The sequence below is a fragment of the Equus asinus genome, chromosome 20, assembly GCF_041296235.1.
Source record: "Equus asinus isolate D_3611 breed Donkey chromosome 20, EquAss-T2T_v2, whole genome shotgun sequence".
Taxonomy (NCBI): Eukaryota; Metazoa; Chordata; class Mammalia; order Perissodactyla; family Equidae; genus Equus; species Equus asinus.
The window spans coordinates 32,035,253-32,047,839 of NC_091809.1; the positions used below are offsets into that span (position 1 = coordinate 32,035,253).

General features: G+C 47.0%; 1 protein-coding gene across 7 annotated transcripts in view; it reads right to left on the reverse strand.

The window, feature by feature from the left end:
* NTM (neurotrimin) overlaps positions 1-12,587 on the reverse strand; it is a 914,184-nt gene that overhangs the window by 375,994 nt on the left and 525,603 nt on the right. For 5 of the 7 annotated variants that reach the window (XM_044752719.2, XM_070489905.1, XM_070489908.1 and 2 more), the window contains exon 2: positions 12,070-12,154. In XM_044752719.2, coding sequence (XP_044608654.1) covers positions 12,070-12,154 — 85 coding nt within the window. Of the gene's footprint in view, positions 1-11,834; positions 12,000-12,069; positions 12,155-12,587 lie in introns of those variants that run through there. The other 2 variants (XM_070489909.1, XM_070489907.1) reach the window with 2 other exon arrangements.

The following is a 12,587-nucleotide window of genomic DNA, read 5'->3' on the forward strand; positions in this document are numbered from 1 at the left end:
CACACTCCCCAAACAAGGAAACTTGAGGTTTCGAAATCATCCCACCACAAAGAGAGCCACGTCGCTGGGGGATTTGCACCCCTGTCAGCCATGACCCCAGTGCCCCCCTTCCTGTTCTTTGTATGTCTCCACAGTGCTCCCAGGATCACGAGGTTCACAGCATTACTACTGGCCCCTGCTCGGAGCTTCACTGGCCGTACAAAGCTTGACACTTACTTAGTGCCGGGCACTGATCTAAATGCTTCCTATTTCACTCCTGGTTCAGTACTCACACTCTAAGTTCCCTTAAATGATGACAAAGCTGGGGCGGAGCGCAGTTAACCAACGTGCCAGAAATCACATACCTGGAGGTGGCAGAACCAGGATTTGGACCCAGGGAGAGGTGGCTCCAGAGCTGGTGCTTAGTTGTTATGCTCTAGAGCCTTAAGGTAAACTTCTCTTAATACAGAAAGTTTACAATAATAGAATGGACATTGAATAATGTGTTGAATTTCAGGCTCGCAGCCCAATGTCTGCCTCACTGCCACTTCCTTCCTTTCCCCTAAGCCTGTAGGCCTTGAGCTAGAAACCAATCCTTACTTAAGCACTTATCAGATATTCTATAAAACCTCTTGTGAAAGTGGAAATGTAAAGGTCCTTTCGATTCCGCACATGCAGATTTTACGAAGTGTGTCACACCGTCCCCACGATTCCCTCCTCCAGGGCCCGGTCCACTCACTGTCCCAGAAGACACGCAACGGGCGGTCACACACACCGTGTCAGAGCTCTGTGCCAGGACACCCAGACCTCTGCCAACGCAGAGACCGCCGAGCCTCCTCTTTCGGATAAAAGGGAGACAATTTTTACCAGTAACAGCTCATTCTTATTCCTATTAAACTTTTCATTCACTTGACAAACATTCCTTGATATGTCCCATGTTCCAGGGGGTAATTTAGCTACCATAAATGACAGCAATAAAGTCAGGGGCCTTGTGGATCCTACATTTTAGTGGAGGAGGCCATAAATAAGTAATAGATAAATAATTAACAGAATTTTCTAAGTGTTAACAGCTATGATGAAAATTAAAGCGAGGTGGGGTAATAGAGTGACGTGGGGGCCGAGGGTATGACTTTTTCAAAAAGCATGGTCTGGAAAGTCTTCTTTGAGGATGCAATATTTGAGCAGATACATGAACGCCATGAAGGATCCTGCCAGACAGCACTGTAGTGGGTCTCGGCAGAGGAGAGAGCACTTCCTCAGGCAAGAATGGACCAGGTGGGCTCAAGGAACAACAGAGAAATTCAGGGAGCTGCATCCTTGTGAGTGGGACAAGAATGACAGAGGCAGATGTCTGAGTAGAACACTGGTACCAGGCACAAAAAGTCTTGTGCACCACTGACGTGTTCGCATTTCATTCTAAATGTAACTGGAGGCCACTGTCGAGTTCTGAGCAGAGAGCGTTGCTACTTGATTGATGCTCTTAAATGATAACTCAGGCTCTCAGGTGGAGAATGGACTCTGGTAGAGCAGAAGTGGAAGTAGGAAGACCGGAGGAGATGCTACCAACGGTCCAGGAGAAAGTTGATGGTAGCTTTGAGTAGAGAGGTAACGTTCGGATGGTGAAAAGTGGTGTGACTCAGGATATATCTTAAAAGTAAAGTCAAAGAGGATTTATTGACAGAGTGGATGTAGCATAAGAGAGAAAGAAAAAATGTCTATGTATTAGGTTTTTGGCCTGAGCAGCTAGATGAAAGCATGGGGGTGCCCATTCCTAAGGCCAGGACAGGCTGAGGGAAGACCAGGTTGGTGGTGGACAGTGATGAGTTACATGGGGCTGGTATCAAGAGCACTGCTTCGGATGCATCGAGGTGGAAATGTCTGAGTCCTAAGGCAGATTCACTTTAGGACACGGAGTGAGGGAGACTGGTCAGGATAGACAGCAGAAGACCACAGCGAGGGAAGGGCTGTGGGGAATATGGCATGTGCCCCAATGTAACTGGAGAGTTTGAGAAAGATGGAAAAAGAAATGTCCAGAAGCTACAACGAACAGCAAGGAGAACATCTGTCTTTCAGGCCTTGTGGGAAGCAGGATATAGGAGAAAAACAGTCACTTTTGAGATGACTCTAGGAGTGGAAATAACACAGAAAACAGCTAAGCTTCAGCTTGAGGAAAAAAAAAAGACGGGAACAGTCAGAGAAGAGGCTGAGGACAGAGGCATTTTGCTAATGGCAGATCCTAAAGACAAGAGAGCAGAACTGTTCAGAGGATTAGGGAGAGGTCTGCAGCTGGGTCAGATTAGGGGATGTACAAGACCATGTGGTGACAAGAATCTAAACAATGACACGTGGCCTGGGGAGGCCTTTGACCTCTGAGGTGCCTAAGATAACTGAGAAGTAAGATACAATAGGGTTTGTCCTGATGGTCTCTTAGGAAAAAGAGGGTAATCAATTCTAATTATATTCCTACTCCCCATCAGCCTCCCAGACATTTGTGATGGAGAGGTTGGGGGGTCATGACTGGGAGAGAAACAGTCGTCTGAGCGTTTCAGAGTTCTATGGACTGCAGTGGCTCGTGTCATGGCGGGTGATGAAATGGTCTAACCATGTCTTTCAGTGGTCCTTTATATGTGATGATTATTTAAGAAAACTTTTTATTAATACCCAAGTGTATCAGTTTCCTGGGCCTGTTATAGCAGAGCATTACAAACTGTATGGCTTAAGACAACAGAAATTTATTCAGGAGGCCAGAAGTCTGAAATCAAGGTGTGGACAGGGCATGCTCCCTCTGAAACCTGTAGGAGAGAATCCTTCCGTGCCTTTTCCTAGCTTCTGGAGCTCCACTGGCGACCTTTGGCATTCTTTGGCTTGCAGCTGTACAACTCCAGCATCTGTCTTCATCATCGCATGGCCTTCTCCGTGTAGGTCTTCACCCTACACTTAATTAACTAATTAGCTAATTACTTCTTATTTAACTAATTACATCTTCAATGACCCTGTCTCCAAACAAAGTTGCATTTTGAGTTACTGGATGTTAGGACTTCAAGATATATATATATTTTTTTCTTTTTTGGGAAGGGTGGAGGGGGGTGGCACAATTTAACCCACAACACCAAAGTGCTGCTCATTCGAGTTTTCATGTATAAGAACTACACCAACTTAAAAATCATTTGCACATCTTCTTTTTCTTACTTTCTTCCTCATAGCTTCTGACCAGTTAGAATACCGTTGGATTGAGCTCTCTGGATGAGTAAATTTGTCCAAAACTGATTACTCTGAGTGCAAGAGCACTTTCCTACTCATCGACTACATTACAGCCTGTTTGAAAGCCAGAGAAGATCAAGAAATTATTTTCACACAAACCTATCTTCCTTTTCCTCCACGGGGCCAACAAAGCTTTATCTGAAGGTTGATTTCAGCTTTGCCGTTTTCCATCAGTCTAGAGGTTGATGCTGTTTTCATTAAAAATTATATTATTTTTAAAAATCCATCAGTAAGATTATAAGATTAATTCATATGTTCATTTTATGACAAATCTTACCTCCCAAAAGCTTTCTAAGCCAAAAGTTCTCACACTGACAAGACAGAAAGTTGGCCAAATATGCCCAGATAAACCCAAATAACCGAACCATGTGAACCAATGAATTTTGGGAAAAACGTATCATGAAAGATTGAGACTGCTGTATATAATTTAAACTAATTTAAGCCCCTGGTATAGGGCTGAAGTGAAAAGGACTGTTCCTGTGGCTCTATCAGTGAATTCCGAGATCAGTTTCTAATGCCAGACACACGGGTCTTGCCCTAGACTCACACAGAAGAAAAATTACCAAATGCAAAGACAGTTCTTTTTCTATTTTTGCCGTCACTGTGCCAGTTCTGAGCTCGCCTCTCAATGAATCAATAGGAGATGTGAATGAAGGGAAAATACAATCAGAGAACATTAAAGCTGGGAGAGCTTAGACCCACCCGCCCCGCCAGAGAGTGGCATCTCTACCCCTGTTTTGCCAGCTGACTCCGGTGGAATTATCATGGAAAAATCAGTCTTGAAAGGAAAAAAGGTCTAGATTTAATCCTAAATCTATACACGAATTCCTGATCACACTATTCATTTCAGATAACCTGGCTCAACAGAATCTTCCATATGGTTTTTTCTGGTAGAAAATTCATCTTCAGAGCCATGAACCGTCCTAACTTGCTATGCGACAATCTTTTTGTGAAAAATAAAGAATTACCTTTCTTCTCACTCCCCCTCTGAAATAAAACAACTCAAGAAATTATGAGTTAGGAAGGTCTTGTTTGTTGGCGATCTTTGTCTCCATCAACTGCACTCCCATTAAACATTCCGACCGTTCCCTCCTCTCCCTTGGCTCACACGTGTAATTTGAGTTGCATCCTAAACCCAATCAATTCTTGACTTCCTAAAAATAGTATTATTTGACCATCAATATGATGTTAATGGTACTATTTATTTATTTATTATCAGTAGTCTACTACACAGAGTGGGAACCCATCAACCTGTTCCCAAGGAAGTAAAATGACTTCAAATAATAGAAGGATAATGTTATATTTTACCCATCAGTGGAGACTTTGAACCTAAGAGAATAAATATGCTAGTAATAATAGTTATAAATTTTTTCAAGATTCCCCAGGAGAGACATCAATGGTCCTAATTTAGTACAACAAAGAAGGAAAATTATAGGTCAAAGTCTGACTTATTCTACCTCCCACTGCCAGCACATCCAATCCTCATAGAATTGTGTTCCCACCTAGATTTGTTCCATATCCCATTCCAGAGGAATACATGGCCATGTGAGAAATTGTTAACTCTCTGTGTAAGAGTCCAAGATTGCTGAAATTTGAAGCAAGACGTTGGTGGAAGAACTCGGAATAAAAGTCTTACACTGAACAAACTATGGAGATTCTAGGATTCTCTGATGAGATGGGAGCTCCAGAGGCCAGCTGGGTCATTCTCTGCATCTCCAGGCCATAAACTACAGAAAACATTAAACACCCCTGGGCCCCATTCCTAAAATACTTCCAGAAAGGAGGTTCTTGTGCTCCAGGACAAGAAGGAACAACCAAATTCACTTGGTTTCTGAGAAGAGAACTTGGCAATGAAGAAAAGAAGGCATGGAAGAGAAGAGCCCTATGACACAAAGAGACAGCTGGCCCAGGAGGCAGACCAGGGGCCTCCGAGTCCCAGCCACGCCTGCCTGTGTGATCTGGGAGATGCCACACTTTGCCGCTCTGTGCTTTGGTTTCCTGGTCTGTACAATGGAATAATAACTGCACCCAGCTCGTGGAGCAGCTGTGAGGATTAAAGAAGACTGCTGGGAGAGTGCTTGGCGCCTGATGCATAGTAAACAGAGCTGTCCCTAAAGGATCAGAGGCAGAGCCTGAGGACTGAGAAGGTAGGCTTCAGTACCAGACAAGGCCAGCGGGTGGGAGAGAGCGTGGTGATGGACAGCTGTGGCCTCCGAAGCCCTCACTGTCAGCAGGGTACATTTGCGCTTACCAGGAAAAGGTGGCCTTCTTTCAGGCACAGGTAGCCCTGAGCTAGGGCTCCCGTGGGTGATGGAATGTGGGCTGGATATCAGCTCCTTGTCACCCTTGCAAGAAGGCATCCTTGGGAGAGACTGATCATCACTAGCCTCATTATCTGTAAAACCAGGTGGCTGAATTCCCTGGTCACTGCAATCCTTTCAAACTCAAAAGAAAAGAGAAATATGTCTGCAAAGCAGCTATACTTGTAGGTGATGAGTGTCGGAGAACTGACTGGCCCTCCGAACCCTTCCCTAGATTCCTGTGACAACTAACATGTTCCTTCTCCTTCTGCCCCAGGGTTGGTTGGGTTTTCAGTTTCCCCATTTTAGTTTTTGGCTCCTCAACAGGCTGAGTGTGCTTTCAGGAGCCTCCCTCCGCAGCCCCATCTGTCCATGCTCTTTGGAGCCATGGTCTACCGGCTGGACGCGTGGCGAGCCTCAGCGGTGAGCCCGCAGTGCTCGATCCTGGGAGGGGGCAGGGCGGTCAGGGCAGCAGACACCGCCTGAGTGGCATTGCTATTCTGAACAAGTTAACTCATAAACAACGGATCGATAGTTACACCAGGAGACAACGCTGCCAGCAGACTCCAAATAGAGAGAAAGAAGGATGGGCAGAGAGGCGGGGTTCTTGGCCCCTCCTTATCTTGAGAATGCTAATTTCCCTAAGGTCCAGCTGGGGTTGAGTACATCATCAGAGAACAGCACTTCTTCAGAGGCTCAAGGACTGGGTAGGGAAGTGACCTGGCAGAGAGAGGGCAAGTGTCATGGGTGCAGCTATGAAATAACAGATAACTGACACCGTCCATCTGTGTCCTGAGCAGAAAGACACCAGCTCGTCCTGATGTGCATGCGTAACCTCCTCAAGAGCAACCTCACACACAGGAAAGCCTCACACGGCTGCACGACCTAGACAGAAATGACAGGGAGCCAGTAACATGTCCAGGGCCAGGAGAGCAAAGACAACTCCAGAAAAAGGACAGAGATGAGCGAGGAGAAGGATATGGTGGTCTCAGACATTCATCCTTCACTCGCTCACACTACAACCGTCTGCTGAGCACATTCTTCAGGCCAGAAAGACTACATAGTGCAGAGCAGACAGAGAAAGTGCCTCTCCTCAGGAAATCACAGTCCAGTTGGAGGTACACAGGTCATAAACACATGATGAAATAAATGAAGGGAAAACTTGGGATGCAGATCTCGGCTCTGAGCTCAAAATCCAGGACGACACACCAGAGGAAGAGTGGGGGAGGCGGGTGGGGATTATTTTCACTTGGGCATCAGGGGAGGCCTCCGCGAGGGGCTCCATTGGAGCTGAAGCCAAAATGAGAGACAGCCATCCATTGGAAGATGGCGGGTAGGACTGTCCTGGCATGGGGAGTCATGAGTGTAAGGGCTCTATAGCTAGAAGCAGCTTTCTGCCTCCGTGAAGCAGACAGAAGGCCAAGGTGCCTACGACAGAGGGAGTGAAGGGAAGGGCAGCAACACAGTCACTCAGACTTTACCAGCAAAAACCATGGGCCGAGTCGTGTGCCAGGTATGGGATACAAACCTGAAGCAGGCACGGTTCTTCCCTCCGCAGGCTGTGGAGCAGCCGAAGAGACTAACAGAGACTCCATCTGCTGATGAACGAAGGCTAAGAGCTGTACCGGATATGAGGAAAGTGCCACAGCCTCCTACATCCGAAGGGAACTCCCTGGGTTTTCTCAAGTATCAAAACCACATTATTCTCTGCTAGTCCATGGAACTGTTACATCAAAATGCAACTTCAATCTTGTACCTTTCTCAGACCTTTTATTTCTAACTCATCCCCCCAAAACGACATGGTGCAGTGCAAAGCCTCTCATCTAGATAGACTGCAGAGGTGTAGTTCAGCCTCTGACACTCACGAGATGATCCCAAGGGAAAAATTCACTTTGCTAGTTGCTGCCATATTTGGGGAATCTATGAAACGCATTCATCAAAATTGCCAAGTGATGGGGTCAGTCTGGTGACATAGTGGTTAAGTTTGCGTGCTCTGCTCCAGTGGCCTGGGGTTCATAGGTTCGGATCCCAGGCACAGACCTACGCACTGCTCATCAAGCTATGCTGTGGGAGCATCCCACATAAAATAGAGGAAGATTTGCACAGATGTTAGCTCAGTCACAATCTTCCTCAAACAAAAAGAGGAAAACAGGCAATCCATGTTATATCAGGGCCAATCTTCCTCACCAAAAAAAACAAAATTGCCAAGTAACACAATGATTAGCAAAGTTCTCTAATTAATGACACTCACACAGTTGGACATCTCAGTAGGACTGCTCTTCACTGCTTTCTCAGCATTTCCATCAGAGGAGCTTGGGCCCACCACACTGGGAGAGAGGGTGCTCTCCTCTGACCTCGCATCACCCATTTGTGAATGGGCATACTCTCCCTCAACTGCTAACTACTTCTTTGTCCAAGTCCAGCCCTTTGAGCTGAATCCAAGGCCTTGGAGTGAGAAGTCCACACCTCATACCTTTTCATACCTCAACACTCTGCTCAGTTCCCTTCATGTAGGAACCGCTCAATAAATCTTTGTTGGTTGACCACAGTTGCATTTTAAACTAAAATGATAGAGAAGTGTGGTAAAGAGATAAATTGAATATAGGCTGGGGGATATTTTAGTTTTGTTTTCATTCATTTCATCAGTTCAGTAAACATTTGAAAGCACACAGTGCTCACGGCGTTACAAGCCATGATCGTTGTTTTCCAAGAGCTTACTGCTCGCCAATCCCCACGGAGAAAGAAGACAGAGAGCTAAGCAACATTGCAACACAGGAGCTAAGCCGAAATGAGTGGAGGGGATTTTAAGCACCAGCGAGGAATTAGGAGGACACAGAATTTAAGAGGGAACCTTGGTGTGCAAAGTCAAGGAGCAAAGTCCCAAACCAGCATCCCAGCTCTGCCCTGTGCTACTTGTGTGACTTTAGTTAAATTTCCCTCTCTGGGCCTCAGCTTTCTCATCTACACAATGGGGATAATTAAGTCTATTTCAGAGTTGTTGTGATGATTAAATGTTACTATGTATACAAAATGTTTAACTCGGTAACTGACCAATAATTGATAGTAGTATTCATCTTATAAACATTATTTTTACTAGTGCCTCATAATCTGGTTTCAAAACTTCCTAGCTGTGCAATCTTAATCAAATGATGTAAACTCTTCATGCCTCAGTTTCCTCATCTGTAGAATGAGGATAATAATGGCACCTCCATCACAAGGTTTTTATTGGGGTTAAATGGTAATGCTATGAGGTTGGATGATGGGTGAGATATATGAAACACTTAGAACACTCCCTAACATACAGTGAGCTCTCAATACACCCTGGTTAATATTACTATTACTGCACATTCTGTTTTATGTAACCTCATCCTTTTAAAAGAATATGCATAGAGACTATCAGCAGGAGGGCAGAAAGAGTGGGAGAATGCAAATTGTTTGCAATTCTTTTCAGGCTGTCAACGCCATGTTAGGGGAAAGGTTCCCCAATACCTCTGCAAGGATTGTTAGTGCTAATTGGATGAAATAAAACCTTAAAAAACAGTTGCCTCACATTAGAATCTGCCACTGAAAAAGCATTCATTCTTTGGGGACTGGAAAAGATTCTCAAAAATGAAACTGGTGGAGAACAAAGCAGAATAAAATGAAATTAGAGCAAAAAGTCCTCTGCTGGTTGAAAAGAAAACTACAAGCGTCATGCCCATCATCACCCACAGCGATGTGGACAGGGTGGCTCTCCAGGGTAGGGCAGAGGCGCTCAGGGCCTCTCTAGTTGTAGTTCTGTGTAGCTTGGTCAGTTGCTGAACAAAAAAATGAAGGAAGGAAGAAGGGAAGGAGGAACAGAGAGAGGGAGGGAATAAAAAGGAAAGAAGAGACCCACATACACACAATAAAAAGCAAAAACAAAATGACCCAGAGCTCTGAACTACTAGATTGTTGCAACCTGGAATCAGGTTATGTGCAAATTTATCACTTTTCATGCAAACAAAATGCATTCTGGAATTCCTACTTGCTTCTTTGCACACCGAATTACAAAGTGCAGAGCTTGTATTTGAGAGTTCAAGGGCTTCCACTCCACAAAAGTCCACCCCAACATGGCGGCACTTCCTTCTTCCAGTACATTAGAGCCTGAGAAGAATGAGGGTCGTCCTGCAGAGACAAGAGCAGCCTCTGTGCAGGCTGCCTCATGCACCTGCTGCCCAATTCACATCCTAAATCACGCCCACGGGCAACAGGTTGATGTCAAGCAGATTCTAGCTCCTCTAATCCCTGCCCTAGAGGGCTCCATCCACTAGGAGGGTTTTCCTCCTGCATATCAGGAGGAAATTCAGCCCCAGGGACTGGCACAGAAAGTCAGGAGGGGTTCCAGGAGGACCTTTTTATGACATGGCTGGGTTGGGTGTAGAGAGGTGTCCCACCATATCTCACTTCCTCCTGTCTACACCCAAACAAGACCAGTGAGTCTAGAGCACATGTGAAAATGCAAACAAACATTAGTGCCTGAAAAAGACAAGGAGAGTGACCCTAGTCTGAGAAAGAAAGAGGTGCGGAAGGAAGGACAAAGAAAGAGAAGCCAGCTAGGGCATGACAGTGTGACTAAAAGGAAAGCTGCTCCTAACCCAGGCCCATCCCCTGGCTGAGCATCTGCTAATTCAGCTACTGTCTAGAGAGCCCTGATTCTCATGAGCCTGGGGGCTGCCTTCTGGAGACTAGATCCTGGCCGTCCAACCCCCCTCACTGCTCCTATCACATGGGAGCACCTTCTGTCAGGGCCCCTCTGCTATTTCTTTATCTCCAAATCTCTACAGCGCTGACTACCTTCCTCCCTCCTTTTGAAAATACCAACCCATTTGTTTCTAAAACATTCTCCATGTGAGAATGTCCAGTTTATCTCTTGGAGGCTTCTCCTTGCAGCCAAAGGTTAGGGACAAAAGGGACATCCAGAGAACCTTAAAAGCCATCCACTATATTGCTTTAGAGGTTTGTTTTTGTTTTTCTCTTTAAAAGTCTGAAATCATGGCATACTCGGAACTCCTGTGAAATCCCTTTATGAAGCAGATACCTAGTTATTTCAGGTTGGGAGGCAGTTAGATGTTCAACCTTTGTTCAAAATAGTCCCTAAAGGGCTCAGTGGAAGAGGTGCATTTCCTGAACCAATGAGTAACTACTAGTTCACCAGAGCCATAGGGGTTAGCTCCCCAAAGACAAAGAAGCATGGGATGCTTGCAGGCCTTGCAAGCGTCCTTAAATCACACACTTCCTTTGGTAATCTCCCGACAAGTCAGCTCTGTGTTGCCAGTGCCCCCTCCTCAACATTTTCTATCCCGTGGGTACTGCCTTAAGTGTACCATCCACAAAGAATCTGATCTTAGAAGAACAGTCACCAGGGCGAAAAACAGTGGGCACCAGCTCCGAGGCTATCTTTCCAAGAATCTTCCTGTGCAAAGAATGGGAATATTGCCATGCTGCCTTGCAGTTAGCTCAACGACCTAGTTTGGAAAACTTTATTTAAGAGGGCATATGCAATCAAAGAGAGGCAGGGAAATCATCCTTCCCATGAACCTTCTTAACGTCTACTTCATGCTGAGTCTCTCATAACATTCCAGAGAGTAAGATTTCCCACTGCAGCCGCTAATTCTGTGTTGCTCTCCTGTGAGCGGCTCAGTGCGCAGACACAGGAAATCGAGTTAGCGTTTCAGCAGGCAGGGCAATCAGGGAGACAGACTCTTCCTGCCTCAGGAAAACATGACCAAAAGTCTTCTCCTCCAGCGCCTGTAAGCCTCAAGCCCAGAAGCCAACTGGGACCGAACCCAACCCTGACAGCTCGTTTCTGCTGGGTAGACGAGTTCTGCACGTGTTGCTTTGGTGGACAGCACCCAGAGAGCACAGTTAACCAGAGTAAATTGATATTCCAAGGACAAATCAGACTCAGACTCACCTCCCTGACATCAATCTCAGAAAGCCATGTTCCGACAGAAGAAAGCATATCCCTCTGCCCGCTAGCTCATGGCATGAAGGCGCTCAGGAAAGCCCGGGCACCCTCAGGCCCAGGACAAAAGAGCAGCCCTACCAGAGTAGAGGAGCCAGGCAGGCGACTCCCCATGGCATGGGCAGAGTGAGGGCGTTCACAGGAAGCCAGACCCGCCCTTTGGGACTCATTAACTTCAGAGAAGACTGTTGACGCTGAGCCCCAGCCAGGCCACTAGTCACCATGGCCACCAGGTCCCAGCAAAGACAGTGCCCAGGCCACTGTCCTCAATCTCAGCAGCTTCCTGCCCAGACACCCCTCATGCTTACCAAGTCCTGAGCCAAGGAGGCCAGTTTTGGGGAAACGGCTGATGTCTAGAACCTCTGAGCATTTCCCTATGACCACCAAATTCCCGGGTCGCAGCACCCAGCTCGTCCATGAATTGTGCAGCCCAGAGACCTCCGTGCCAGCGGCTCCCATCACACACACCTGCACCCCTGCCCCTCTCCTCCCACACCCCCAGACAAATCATTGATAATTCACACAAGAATGGCAGCTCCCTACCTGAGGGTGGCGCTCTCCCCCTGCCGGACCGTCACGTTGTCCATAGCTTTGGGGAAAGTGGCATCTCCGCTGCGCACCGGCACTCCTGTGGGTACAAGGAACAGCAGCCTGAGAGACACGACCACGAGGCACTTCCACGGCAGGAACAGGTACCCACAGACCCCCATCCTCGACAGCCACAACTTCCCAGAACTCCGGCAGCGGCACGGCACACGCCCCCCGGGCGAGCACAGGAAGTGGGTGGGGTGAGAGAGCGAGCACAGGGACGGAGCAGTGAACTAGCCGCGACCAAGAGGCGCGGGGAGGAGAAAAGCGCGCAGACTCCTCCAAGTCTAATATTCCTCCCCCAGATCCAGCTTCAGTGCTCCAGCCTCGGAGAACCAGTTTCCACGGAGGACATCCTAAGGGGGGCTTCCTCGGTGCTGCTTCGGCCGAGGAAGGTGGCCGAGAACGGGAAAGCGCAAGGCAGGTGCAAAGGTGTGGGCACGGCTCAGGAGCCCCTTCTTCCCATTAACAGT